This window comes from Lissotriton vulgaris, unplaced genomic scaffold (genome assembly GCF_964263255.1).
Source record: "Lissotriton vulgaris unplaced genomic scaffold, aLisVul1.2 SCAFFOLD_3461, whole genome shotgun sequence".
Lineage (NCBI taxonomy): Eukaryota > Metazoa > Chordata > Amphibia > Caudata > Salamandridae > Lissotriton > Lissotriton vulgaris.
The window spans coordinates 1-13,577 of record NW_028249000.1 but is presented as its reverse complement, the minus strand read 5'-3'; the positions used below and the strand labels follow the sequence as shown (position 1 = coordinate 13,577).

The following is a 13,577-nucleotide window of genomic DNA, read 5'->3' as shown; positions in this document are numbered from 1 at the left end:
CGTATTAAGTAACCTCTAGTCATAATAGATGGATTTCTCCTTGCTGTCACTCAGTCGTCCTTTCAATAAACTCTGGAAATGTTAGATGAGTTACTTTGCTGTTACATCCACGGTGAATACGTTTCTGTCTTTCGGAGGATCTTCACTAACTCACGTCTATTTTATGAAGTTTCTGAAAATCTTCGTTAATATTTTCAATTATTTAAACTTATAAAAGTGATCATAATTTCCAAAAAATCTCTTAGGCTTAGTCTTTATGCTCTAGTACTATGCCATAGGTAGCTTCCTTTGACTTTATGTGATTGGGCGGACAAGGCTAATAGGGGTTTCAGAGACCTTGTCCGGGTAAGATCTCCAAATTGATTCCAAGGGCAAATATGTACGCTGGAGAATCCACTCCTGGGCAGAGCACTGGTTATAGTGGGGAAAGTGGTTGTCAGACCTCGAGATCTCTGCCCTTGAGTACAAGGTCTCCGTTCAGCAACAGCCTAGCTCTTTGATCTGGATGTGCCCTTAAGGGAACTGAGGAAGGTGAGAAATCACTAGAGATATCTTCTTTAAAAAAAGGAAAAATAGTTTCACTTACTGTGGTCTTGTATAAAGGCATTGATAGTGGGATGCAAGAGTGCTTTGGTGCCTTGTGTAAGGTCATTGATTGCGGGATGCAAGAGCGATTATGTGTCTTGTAACAAAGGGTCAGTGTTGGGAAGTAAATGGACCCTGCCCAAGCATTTCTGCAAAGTTCTTAGGCTCACATAGAAACGATGCTGTCTTTCATCATGAACATATTTCTTAAGTTGCCTTCCCTTTCACACAATAACCTTTTACACACATTTGCGTGTGTCACAATGTTGGATTTGTTTCTTTGAAACCTCTTTGCTTACAGCGTCCACTTTGCTTAAGATTATCACGACTCCTTGAACACCAAGGCCCGACATACATTGTGCAAATGTTCTATTTTTCATTCATGGGTGACATAGCTATCTGTAGACCATAACAACGCTGTCTTGCACAGGACTCGCAAGGATGCTTTACATTATAAATAAACATCCGTTTCCTAGTGTTGTAAGAAGAGTGAGTTGCCGTCATTGGCGAGGTCTCTACATGCTGATGCTTCGGCCCAGCAGCCTGCTGATATCTCTGTAAGGGATGTCCTGCTCGTGACCACGATGGAGACCTCCATTCTTTCCCTTCAAGTAACAAGGGTTGGATCATCCAGTGCGTGGACTCTTGGCAGGACACACACACGCCCTTGACACTTAGGTTAGGGGAGGCATAGTCGGAGTACGCCAGATTTCTATATTGCTTTATATGCTTGCTTGAGTAAATAGTTTTAGCACGATGGTGGAACTTTTCATTCTGTTCACTGTCCTAATACTTCTAATAACTTTCATTTGCTTCTGTCTATTGATCATTGCAGCACATATACTCTACACAAGAATCACGTTGGTTCAATAAACATTGAAAACATCCCACTGTGTACGAGGGACTGGGCAGAAGGGTTCTTAATCTGTGCTTGGTCATGGTAGAGCCTCAATGCCAAGCATGTGTTATGCAGCATCTGAAGAGCTCTTATGAGCTGACCAAACCAGATCATAGAGGGAATGTTATTTTCCAAAATCAGTTTCCAACGCCACATGATGTCACTCAATACCAATTTAAGTATCTAGGTGACACAAGATTATCCCAGCAAAGACCTTCTCAATAGTGCCTAGACGCACGGTTTGCCTGTCTGGAGCATGGAGCTGACCACTGTTTGCAGACTGAAACAATGGAAGTCCCAGGTCAACCAATGGAAGTACGTCTGAGAGGCAGGAAATGTCCTAAACAAAAAAAGAAACCCACCAGCTGGAAGGAAACTTTATGTCCTTAATAGAAATCCATTCCGAGCCGGGCATTTTCACCTTTAAGAAAAATGATAAAATTCTTGATTTGTAACTGGTCCTTTAAAGAGCCACCACAAGCCTGCCTGGTAATGTTCATTTAGAGGGAACAACAGGCTCTCACCTTACTCCAACCATGACTTTGCCATATAGTTTCCACTCTACGGTAGGAACTGCACGTTTGTGGATGGCTTAACTCTTGGAATGGTGCCAAACTGACTGCAAGCACTCCCTCAGGATGTGTTGTCCTTTAGGCCAGCTAGTTCACAGTGCCACCACAAGCTCCTCTAAACCTAGACGAGTAGCCATGCTAACGATGCCTGCCCATCACAAGTTCTTCCAGTTACCTGTTTTGATTCCCTCACTACCTGTCTGCGCTCTCGTCTGTCCAGACTTGTCAACACGTTTTTGAATTCTGCCAATGGTATCTCTGAGAGGTGGTTGTTCGAGAGCTGGTGGTTCCACTCTTAAACTGTTCTATGTTTGAACCACGGTTTCACATATTAGCTGTATGAATACGGAAAGTGATCAGTCTTTATTTTTATAACTTAAGTGTAGAACTTCGGGAGCTGCATTAGACTGGATGAAACATTTTGCCATGACTTTACCAACTGTAGGTTGCACCAGCTAACATAAGAAGTCCATAAAGAAGTAAATATTCAAATGTCCGTCCAATGTTGAGAAAAATCAGAGTTCTTTATTCTTCTTTACAATATTGACAATTGTACACCAAACAGCCAACACGTTTCGTTCTATACGAAGAATTTCATCAGGGCTGTAACACAATATTTAAAACACATATGTAATACAATATAATGAAATGCATATTTTTATACATATAATTCATTGTATACAAACAATTAATAGCATAGCCTCCTGTTTTTTAGGCTATGCCATTAATTGTTTGTATACAATGAATTATTTGTATAAAAATATGCATTTCATTATATTGTATTACATATGTGTTTTTAATTTTAAATTTGTTTTATTGGTTTCAAAAACAATGACAGACAATGCATCGCAGTAGAAAGGCATCATGTAAAGGAAGCATCGGGTACAGACATATAAGGCTTCTCCACAAATCGAGTTGCAAGCAAGGTACATGAGCCAGGTTATGGATGAGCTGCACAACTCATATATGCCAAGTATAGCAGAGACGCACAATTTTGAAAACAAGACCCTCCAACTCCCCTCCCCCCCCCACCCCAGCCGGTGTGCCAAAATTGAGAAACAAACATTAAACCACCCGTAAGGGGTATAGTTTGTCCCATCAGGAGGTCATGGAGGATCTTCAGGGATTTCTGTGAGGCGCAGTAAGAGGAGATACCTGGGACACGTGATCTTGTTGAATTCGCTGGAGAGGAGGGACAGCAATGGCAGCCACACTTTCCGAAACGTGTCTGCGGACTGTGTGAGTATAGCTTGAATGCGCTCCATGCCTAGCGTAAACCAGAGTTTATGCAGCCATCCCGTGTGGGTGGGCTTGGTGTGAGGAAAATTAAATTTTGGCCATGTTGTGTTCCCTAGCGCGTACCCCACCGACTCCATGTACCAGCTTAAAGTGCATGTAACTTCCCTCCTGTGCCAGCTATGAAGACGCAAATACATTTGCGTCCAACGTTAACCTGTCCTCTTTCAGATCCTCCGTGAATGGATTATATAGTCCGTTCCTAAGTATGCTATGCCACCGTCTTTTTGTAGTACACTTTTCGTATTTTTCCTGCTCTAGCAAGAGTAGGCCCTGAATTCCTGCCATCTGAACCTCTTTTGTGGCTCCTGACTCTGCCCAGGCTACCTCTGTACCCGTGAACTCTGTCCTATTTTCAGCGCGGCCCCTCGCGCTCAGCTCAAGCCTGCTTTCTGCCAAGACTGACTATAACCTTCGAGTTATCTGTTCCGCTCCCCGAGAATACATTCCTGCCTACTAGATCCTGTAAACATCCTCTCCAGCTGCAGAGCCAAAGGGCCGATCTGTCTTAACGCAAGTAAATCATAGCCTCTGTTGCCATGCTTCCATGGAAGGCCCCGTGCCCCACGCTTCACATGTAGACACTCAGGCGCTCATACACGCATCCACAGTTAGCATAGAATAGCTTCTGCCCTAGAGACCTTTCCGCCCAGATAGTATAGTTCCTAAACATCAGATATCAGATATGATAGAAGTACAAGTTGATCTGACATGCCAGACTTCTGTCTCCTTCCGTCAGTGTAAATGTCAAGTCCCCTGCACCCCGTCAATCACACGTCATGCAGCTGCGCGCGCATCCAAGCTTCCGATTTTCTGCTGACATTGCAACATTCTGTTAGCACCACCCCTTGGTGCCACCCACTTGCGTCACCTATCAGTGACGTTTCTAGCACACACCTCTGTTCACGCCTAGTTTACGCCTCTTGATGATGTATTGGTATCACGTGTATAATGTTATCTTGTCTTCTCTCAGCTGTTACGCCTCTTACATTGATTCTTATGGTATAAATCAAGTATATAAGCTATGTATTATCAATAAACTTCAGCGCTCATCTATCCCTTCTGACACCCCTGTGGTGGTCAGAACATGATATCCTGATTCCTTTATGAGGAATAAAGCCCTTAGAAACTCTAACACCACGGACTCTGTTTTCTTTCATTCTGATTGAGTTATCATTGATTAAGTACTTACCTGCATAGAAATTAAGAGAGTAAATTAATTATTTACGTCAGGTGGAGGATCCCCAGAGTGACAGAATGTGTTGTGTTGCTGCCTGCATCGCAATTCCCATCTGGCGCCCTCGGATTGATTTCAAGGGGAAGGCGAGCACGTTGGGAAGGCCTAAGATAGCATAGGCAGGGAAGCGTGGGATCTCGGTATCGAAAGTCTTATCTATATCATTTAAGACTGCAGTCCAGTTTTTTTGACCTCCCGACAGTCCCAGAGGAGATGAGTCATGGTGCCCTGTTCCCCGCAGCCTCTCCAGCAGAGCGCACTACGAGCCGGGTTCCCCTTGTTGAGCCTAACAGGAGTAAGGTGCCAGTAAAGGGCTAGCTTCACCGCCGCCTCTCTGCCCGCTGTGTTACGTGTAGTGTGAGGGGCCCTAAAGTATATGGAGCTCCATTCCTGGGCCGACAATGTTCTCACCAATTCCGTCTCCCAGCGTCGCTGTCCGCCACTCGACCCAAGGCGGTTGGGGGTGTGAGCATCTCGTAGAGGTCCTATATAAGATGTTTGTCGGTTTCTCTCGTCACCAGCCACCGCTCAAAATTTGTCATATGCCTGCTCACCAGGGGAGCATCATCCGGGTGCGTGAGCCAGTGCCTGATTTGAAAAAACTGAAACAAGTGGTGAGAGACAACATCATAACCCTTTGACGGTTCGGAGAGAGGGAGAAAACCCTGCGGGTCGAAGAGATGGCCCGCCGACCTGCAGCTCGTGCCTCGCCATTGCAAAAAGGCGCGGGGGTCAGTGCCCGGTGGGAATTCGGGGTTGTCCAGAAGGGGGGTGAGCGGGGAGGGAAAAGTTGTCAATTTTCTCTTAATTGCAACCACGTCCCACACGCGTAAGATAGTGCAAGTGATAGGAGATTTCTGGAGGTATTTCGGTCGGTCTTGGCGGCGGATGTACGGGACTTTCCAAAGGGACGTCTGGGCCATCGCCCTGTCTTGAAATAGCCATCTCTTTTCAGATTCCGGCCTATACCACTCCACCAGATAACGGAGTTGGGAGGCTTAGAAGTACTGGTGGAGATTGGGGATCCCGAGGCCGCCTTCATCGACACCGCGATATGCCAGTTGTTTGTGTAGGCGCGGGCGCTTTCCCCGCCAGATAAAATGGTGAAAGGCAGTCTGGAGATGTGCGATAGCCCCAGCTGGAGGAGTTACCGGAATGGTCTGGAAGATATACAAAATCCAGAGCAGTGCCGACATTTTCACTGCCGCGACACGGCCCAGCAAAGAGAGCGGTTGTTTAGACCACTGCACGAGGTCAGCTCGAATTCGGGAGGAGAGGGTGTCGTAATTGAGGGAAACCGTTGATTCCGTGGAGGAGGTGAGCATGATGCCCAAATAAGGGAGTTGTGTTGTCGTCTGCAGACCTCCGCCATATGATGGCGCATCGCCTAGAGCTCAGGCGTTCCTGCCCAGGGGCAAGATCAGCGACTTCCCCCTGTTAATTTTAAAGCTAGATATGGCGCCAAAGGTGTCAATCTCCTCCAAATAAGCAGGGATAGAGTGTTCCGGGTTATCGAGGGCGGCAATAATATCGTCGGCGTATAGGCCGATCGTGTGTGGCTCCCCGCCAAAAGTGATGCTGTGAATATTGGGGTTATCGCGAATTTTTTGCGCCAGAGGCTCGACGTAAAGGGCAAATAAAAGGGGTGAGAGTGGGCACCCTTGCCTTGTGCCTCTTTGTATTTCGAAGGGGCTAGAACGGTAGCCGCCCAAGCGGACCCGTGCGGAGGGGAGATGGTAACAACTCGCAATCCAGGATTGGAAGCGATCCCGGAGCCGAAAGCGGGCTAGCACCCGCTGTAAAAAGTTCCAATCGACGCGGTCAAACGCTTTTTCTGTGTCGCTTGCGACAAGAGCCGAGTCCGATTGCTGGAACTGGGCCTTGTCGACCAAATGTAGGATCCGTTTGGTGTTATCGCTACATTGGCGGCTCGGGACAAAGCCTGATTGGTCGGGTTCCAGAATCCCGGGCAGACACGGTTCAGGTCTTAATTGAGAAGAGAAATGGGGCGAAATGCCGAGCAGTGTGTGGGATCTTTGCCGGGCTTAGGCAACACCACAATTTCGGCCGTCAGCATACAGGGGGGGATGGAACCCGGGCCGGTGAAGGAATTGAAGAGCTGGTCAGGATAGGAGCAAGTAGTGAGCTGAAGATCTTATACAAACCGGCCGAAAAACCGTCAGGCCCCGGAGATTTAAGAGGGCGGAGGCGAGAGATAGCTGCCAGCACCTCCTCCAGGCAGATGGAGGCCTCCAGGGTATCCACCGTTCCCGGGGAGAGTGCGGTAATCTCCGCTGTCTCCAAATAGCTGTCAATATCCCCGCTCGGGGCGTTATCAGCATGGTATAGTGAGGCATAAAAGTCTCTGAATGTTCCCGCGATCTTTGTCTCCCCCCTCAACTGCCACACCATTGTCGTCTCGAAGGCCGGAAATCTTCAAGTGTTGTGACTTGGCTTTCAGCGCGCTGGCCAGAAGTCGGCCTGTTTTATTCCCCCCGATGTAGTACGAGTGGCGCAGTCGGAGAACCGCGAATTCAGCCCTGTCGGTATCTAGGCTGGCTAATTGGGCACTGGCGGCCTTCAATTGTTTCCACACCCATGGAGCCCCGGTCCGACTGTGAACTCTCTCGAGTTCAGAGACCTGGGCAGAGAGGTCCTCTCGCTTCGCTTTACGAGCCTTAGCCTCTGCTGCCGCTATGGCAATGAGGTCGCCACGGACCACCGATTTCAGCGCTCCCCACAGAGCCGTGATTGGCGTCTTCGGTGTGTCATTAATGGTTAAGTAATCTGTGATACATGAACGGATTTGTTTAGTTACCTCTGGGCGTTGTAACAGAGTCTTGCGTAGTCTCCACGCCCCTGGGGGGGCGACTAGGGCTAGGAAGCTCAAGCAAAATCTCCACGGCATCATGATCGGAGAGGGCGGCAGGGACAATGCTGACGTCAGCGAGGGAAGTGGCCAGGTCGGAGGATCCTAGGAAGTAGTCGAGCCTGGTGTAAGTGCGGTGCACATGGGAGTTGAAAGTGAATTGGGACGCAGTAGGGTGCTTAGCCCTCCACAAATCCACCCAGCCCCGCTCCTGTAACCAAGCCTTACCTGCACTGGAAAGGGCGCCCGTGTCCCCATATCTGTGGCCGGACCTATCCATATGAGTGTCCAACACTAGGTTGAGATCCCCCCCCAAGGAGCAAGAGGGCGTCGGGTGACTGAAGCGCCTCTGAAATGGCACCCTTCATAAAGGGCTCTTGACCTGTGTTAGGGGCGTAAAAGGAACCAATGGTGAGGTGTTGATCGCCAATGTGAAAGGTGTAGGCCAGGAGTCTGCCCTTAATTTCCCCCACTTTATCCCCTATCCCCCCTCTGAAGTGCCTAGAAATCAGAATGGCCGCCCCCGCCTTCTTCGATGGTAGTGAGGAGAAAAACTGCTGTGGAAAAGCGCGGGAGCGCATCCTATGCCAATCTTTCGTAAGCAAATGGGTCTCCTGAAGTAGACAAATCCCCGCCCCTGAGTTTTCTAGATATGACATCACTGCCCTCCGCTTGATGTGATTGTTCAAGCCCTTCACGTTTAGGGTCAACACTTTCAAGGCAGAATTAGCCATTACAAATCAGGTAAAGGAGAGGTGTTGTATGAGGATGACAGCGCTGTGCTCTGAAACGAGGGTAAAGGGCGACAAGCCCAGAATGTGGAATTCCCTGTGACACACCGGCTTCTCTCCCTCCCCTTCCACCCCTCCCCGCCCACCCCCCCAAAAACTCCCGTTCCTCCCTCCATCCCTAACCCCAAAAAACCCCCAGTCCCAATGACCAGTCCCCCGCTTCCCTCCACCCGGATCCAACTTCCCAACTTTGTGGATACAATGTCCCAGTCCTGTCAGTCCAACACAGGTCTGTGGTAACAATACCTATTGGGGTGATGTCCAATGCCGGCCTTCGTGGCCCCCTGCCCGTCCCCTCCGCTTAGTATGCAACAATGCGGTGATACTCCCCCCTCCCCCGTCAGAGAAGTCAATCGGCGGATGATGTCTCTTTGGCCACTTCTAGATTGGCCGTAGCTCTGTCCTGTGAGATGAGCTTCAGGCTTGGAGCGTAGATCCGAGGATCGTCTTCGGCCCACCGTTTACCAGCCTCCAAGGGAGGACTCCTGGGAGGGCCCCACTGGCGATGCGTCGTCTACCATTTCAATGCCCAGTAGTGTGCAGGTGTCCTTGAGGGAACGCAGCTGTTGTAGGGCCCCATTCCATTTGAAGATCAGACGGAACGGGTGTCCCCAGGAGTAGGGGACCTCTTGTTGATGCAGAAAGTCCGTAGCCACCCTGAATGTCTTCCTCTTCTGGAGAGTGATAGCAGAAAGGTCCTGATACAGGGCGATGGGGTGGCAGCGGTACTGAAGGGGTTGGTTCCGTCGAGCTTCTCGGAGAATCCTTTCTTTGAGCGGGAAATCAGGGAGGAACGCTAAAATATCCGGTGGCGGGGCAGATGAGCGCATGGGGAGCCCCACTCTGTGTGCCCTGTCTATCTGAGGGTTCGCCCAGTATCTCACGGAAAAGATCTTGTAAATAGCCAGTGACGTCCGTCCCTTCTGCTTTTTATGGGCCCCCCCGGACATTTATGTTATTACGGCGGGACTGATTTTCTAAGTCCTCCGCGTAGGCCTGGAGGTCCACCTGTTGATCTTTGAGCCGTAAGACCTCCTGCTGGAGTTGCTCGACCGCTTCGCTTCTCGTTTGATCGGCTTCCTCAATGGCCGCCACGCGCTCTCCCAGGCCCTCCACATCTCTCCTAAGCTCCCTAACCTCTCCGGCCACCTCTTGCTTCAGGGCTTTGAAGTCGTCTCTAAGGGAGTTAAACAAGGACTCCAGGAAAGATTTAGTGATTGTCACATTATTGTCAGCGGGCGTCGGTCGTGACTTGGGGACCTCGGGGGAGGGTGGCCCTATGTCGTGTTTGGCGTTGCCTTTCGCAAGCATCTCTGGAAGCGTGCGTTCCCCTTTCTTCCTGAGACCCGCCAAACTGTCCGCTGCGATTCCGTCAGACCGGTGGCCCTGCCCGTCAGGGCCCCTAGGGCAGAATTTTGGGTGTGTGTGTGTCCCAACGCAGTTGTCCCCGATATCGTGGTAGGTGGCAGCGCCGACCAAGGGCAAGGTCTCCGTCCTCCTGATCTCAGTGGCCGGTGATGGGTGGTCCCGGCGTGAAGCGGCCGGTACGGAGATATGGCTTCCCAGGCAAGAGGGTGTTGGTAGTCATGCAAGGTTCTATTGTGGTTATAGCCCCAGGACCCTACCACGAGGAGTCTGTGAGGGGCTGTTTGTCCCCGAGGCAAACGGTCACTGCGTCATGGGCAGGTCCCTCGCTATTGTGTGCAGGGCCCCCTAGTTCCACCTTTTTGGTCGCCTGGCGGAGGTTTGTGAGGACCCCTCCACTCTCAGCTCCCTGCCTCGCCTCTCAGTGGCCCTGTCTTCAGGCGCGCGTTCCTCGCCGCCTTCGCTTTGCGGTCTGTGGGCCTAGCTGGGCCCTTCGCCGGTGGCTCGATTGCGCCCCCCGAGCTCTCGGCTCCCACCAGCCCCGAGCTGTCCTCACCTCCGTGTGGGCCTGAGCCCGTTGCCTCCTCGGGTCTCCCAGGAGCCGCCAGGGGTCCCGCGTAGTGCCGGCTGCGTGAAGGTCTTCGCCGCGGGTCCCGCAGAGGCCCGGAGCCGGGGCCTCGAGTGCTGCTCCTCCCGGCGGGCTCTGCCTCCCACCGTCAGGGGTGACGCGTCGGCGGGTGCTCTCTCTTTCGCCGCTGTCGCGGGTCCCCAGCCTCAAGCAGGTGGGCCGGGAGCACGGCTGGCGATGTGCCGTGGGTGGGCTCGGTCGGCAGCAGGGAACCCGGCCGGCCGCTGTTACTCGGCGGAGTCAGCGGCCATTACGATTGCCCTCGTCAGCGAGTGTCCCACCACTTGGAGGAAGCCCGGAGATCGCGCTGGTCAGGACCTGGGCTCAGGGGAGCAGTTGTAGGGTGTCCCCGCAAGGCTGACAGATTGTGTGGTGCTGGGGGGGGGGGGATTAAACCGCAATATAAAGGGCAGCATTGGGGATCGGGATGGGGAGCCACAGAAATCGCCGTCCGTTCAAGCCGCCATCTTGGCCACGCCCTACATATGTGTTTTTAAATATTGTTTTACAGCCCTGATGAAGTTCTTCGTATAGAATGAAACGTGTTGGCTGTTTGGTGTACAATTGTCAATATTGTAAAGAAGAATAAAGAACTCTGATTTTTCTCAACATTGGGCGGACATTCGTATATTTACTTCTTTATGGACTTCTTATGTTAGGTGGTGCAACCTACAGTTGGTAAAGTGTATTTGGGTTGTTCTAACCGCCCCAGAGCAACGGCAGGGGCAGGGGAGTTGCACACATTGTGAGCATAAGGCTCAGTTTTCAGTTTAAACTATTGAGGAGATTGTATAAGGAGTGAGGTGCATCACAAAACCAAGGGAGTTTTTATATAGGTTGGCCGTTCCCTTGTTACTTTGAACATTTTGCCTTGATTTTCTCATTTTAAAATGTTTCTGTTCTTTTTTTATCCCCTTTGCAGACACTGGATCGCAGAACATCAACATTTAGAATGTGGAGAGCGCAGGCTTCAGAAAGTGATGGAAAAGTCCCAAATTCACCTGAAGGTCTAAGAGGAACACTTGCAGCCTTTCCAAGTCATAACTTCTCTGCTGCAAGACCACGACCTGAAGATCTCCACAGGCCTGGAGGCGCCAACAACCTGGGTTCCCAGATCTGTGGATGGACTGCCCAGGAAGAGTTTGGAAAGCTACCAATGCCAGACACTCTGCTTTTTGGGTCCTGCCAAGAAAGCATCCTCATAAATGCTTTGGAGAAGGATGTGAACAACTACAGCACAACTGTAAGCAGGACTCGCACCCCCCCTAACATGACCTCCGATGCGCACAGTGGTCCTAATCCAGAGTCCCATGTGGGGCACCCTCCCACTCTGGTAATGTTGGCCATGCTAGAGCGGCTGGAAGCCAAACTCGATAACTTGCACAATTCAGTGGGAGAGGTCCCTTTTCGAGTTGCACATCTTATGGAAAAAATCTGGGTAGAAAAGGGTCGAGATTTCCTAGAAGGCGGTGCAGTGTCTTTGGAGGCAGTGAGTCCAGCAGGCGTCAGAGATTGTAGCTTCCCCAGGTCCCTTCCAACTGCTCGTCCAGCGAGCCCAGGGGTGCCTAGCCCAAGTCTACAAGTCTTTCCTGATAGTCATGACCCAATGCGGGCCCCCGGCTTACCACCAGTGTTTTCAAGTGAGCCGGAGTTAGATGAACCCTTGAAGCAAGAGCCATTGTCTGTTGATAGTTGGGACCCACAAGACAGCCATTTAATAAAGCCATCATCTCCAGGGGTCCATGACTCGCAGAAGGACCAACATACAGGGCCCGTGCTTCAGACTCGGCTGGACCAGCAGAAGGACCTGCGCCTACAACCAGGACTGCTGGGGGGGCAAGACCTTGGCATGCATCTAGTTCTTCCAGCTGGACAGGGACTGCAGCGGGACCCATGCAAGGAACCAGGGCATGAACCACAGCAGCACCACAGCTTCCAACGAGTGCTTCCATCTGGACAGGGACTACAGCGGGGCCGATGCAAGGAACCAGGGCATGAACCACAGCAGCACCACAGCTTGCAACGAGTGCTTCCAGATGGACATGGACTGCAGCGGGACCCATGCAAGGAACCAGGGCATGAACCACAGCAGCACCACAGCTTAGAAGTAATGCTTCCAGATGGGAAGGAACCAGGTGAACACCTAAAGCCAGACCCATTGCCCGTTGGTGGGCGTGGCCCAGAGTGGAACCAGCGCATGCAGCCGGTGCGTCCTGATGTACATGAGGCAGACGTGGATTACAAGGTAGTGTCACCATGTACTGATGCCCACAGTACATCCGCGCCCACATCATGCCTCGGACGGGACACTCTGCGTGCAGGTGGGACGGCTCTCACAGGCTCATTGGCAAGAAGAACTCTGGAATCGGTTCTAATACCAGCTATGCCAGGTATTTCACAGTCTGTGTTTTACGCAGAAGGGTACATGGCTGTGTGGTGGTGGTTTGTTGGTTACTGTGCACATTTCAATATCTGTAGGTGTAAGGCATGGGCTGCGGGTGCTGGGACGGGCAATGCGCACCCTACAAGAACCTCTGCGTACAAGACGGAGCCTGTGGGATGTGGTGTGTGGGACAATATGTCCAGTGCAAGGGCCATGGAAACTAAGAAGGGGCTGTGGTTGTGGAGTGGTTTCGGGCATTGTGCACTGTACAAAAGGGTCTGAAACCAGAAAATGTCTCTGTTCTCGGTTTGAGGAGAGTTGAATATCAGGCGTGGTCTGCCCTCTCCTAACATCCTGCTGACCACGCCTGATATTCAACTCTCCTCGTACTCTGCACATTGCCCTGGACACCCCAATGCACCGACAGTCCCATAGGGCCTTGTACTCTGCACGGTGCAGTCACCTATACTGCCGCTATGGGCGAGAGTGTTCTATACTATCTCATGGACCCATACTGTCTGCTTGGGGCGAGAGAGTTCAGTACTGTCTCATGGAGTCACCTATACTGCCTGCTAGGGGCGAGAGCGTTCTGTACTGTGTCATGGATCCATACCCGTACTGTCTGCTAGGGGCGAGAGCGTTCTATTCTGTCTCATGGAGTCACATACTATCTGCTAGGGGTGAGAGCGTTATGAAGTGTTTCATGGAGTCACCTATATTGTCTGCTAGGGGCAGGAGCATTTTCTACTGTCTCATTGAGTCACCTATATTATCTGCTAGGGGCAAGAGCGTTCTGTACTGTCTCATGGAGTCACCTATACTGTCTGCTAGGGGAGAGAGAGTTCTATACAGTCTCTTCCCTGGGCAGTCCAGCATAGCACACGCTGTGGTAGTCCAACATAGCACTTTCCATGAGGCAGTCCTGCATAGCACACGGCGAGGCAGTGCAACAT

General features: G+C 51.0%; 1 protein-coding gene across 1 annotated transcript in view; it reads left to right on the top strand.

Annotated features, from left to right (window-relative positions):
• The window catches only part of LOC147663741 (uncharacterized), a gene marked incomplete at its 3' end in the record, with an annotated part of 42,852 nt that extends 30,221 nt beyond the window's left edge, over positions 1-12,631 (top strand). Inside the window, exon 2 of the mRNA XM_086950235.1 lies at positions 11,164-12,631. Within this exon, the coding sequence (XP_086806361.1) occupies positions 11,194-12,631 (1,438 nt within the window). The remainder of the gene's footprint in view (positions 1-11,163) is intronic.
• Positions 12,632-13,577: the final 946 nt, after the last annotated feature.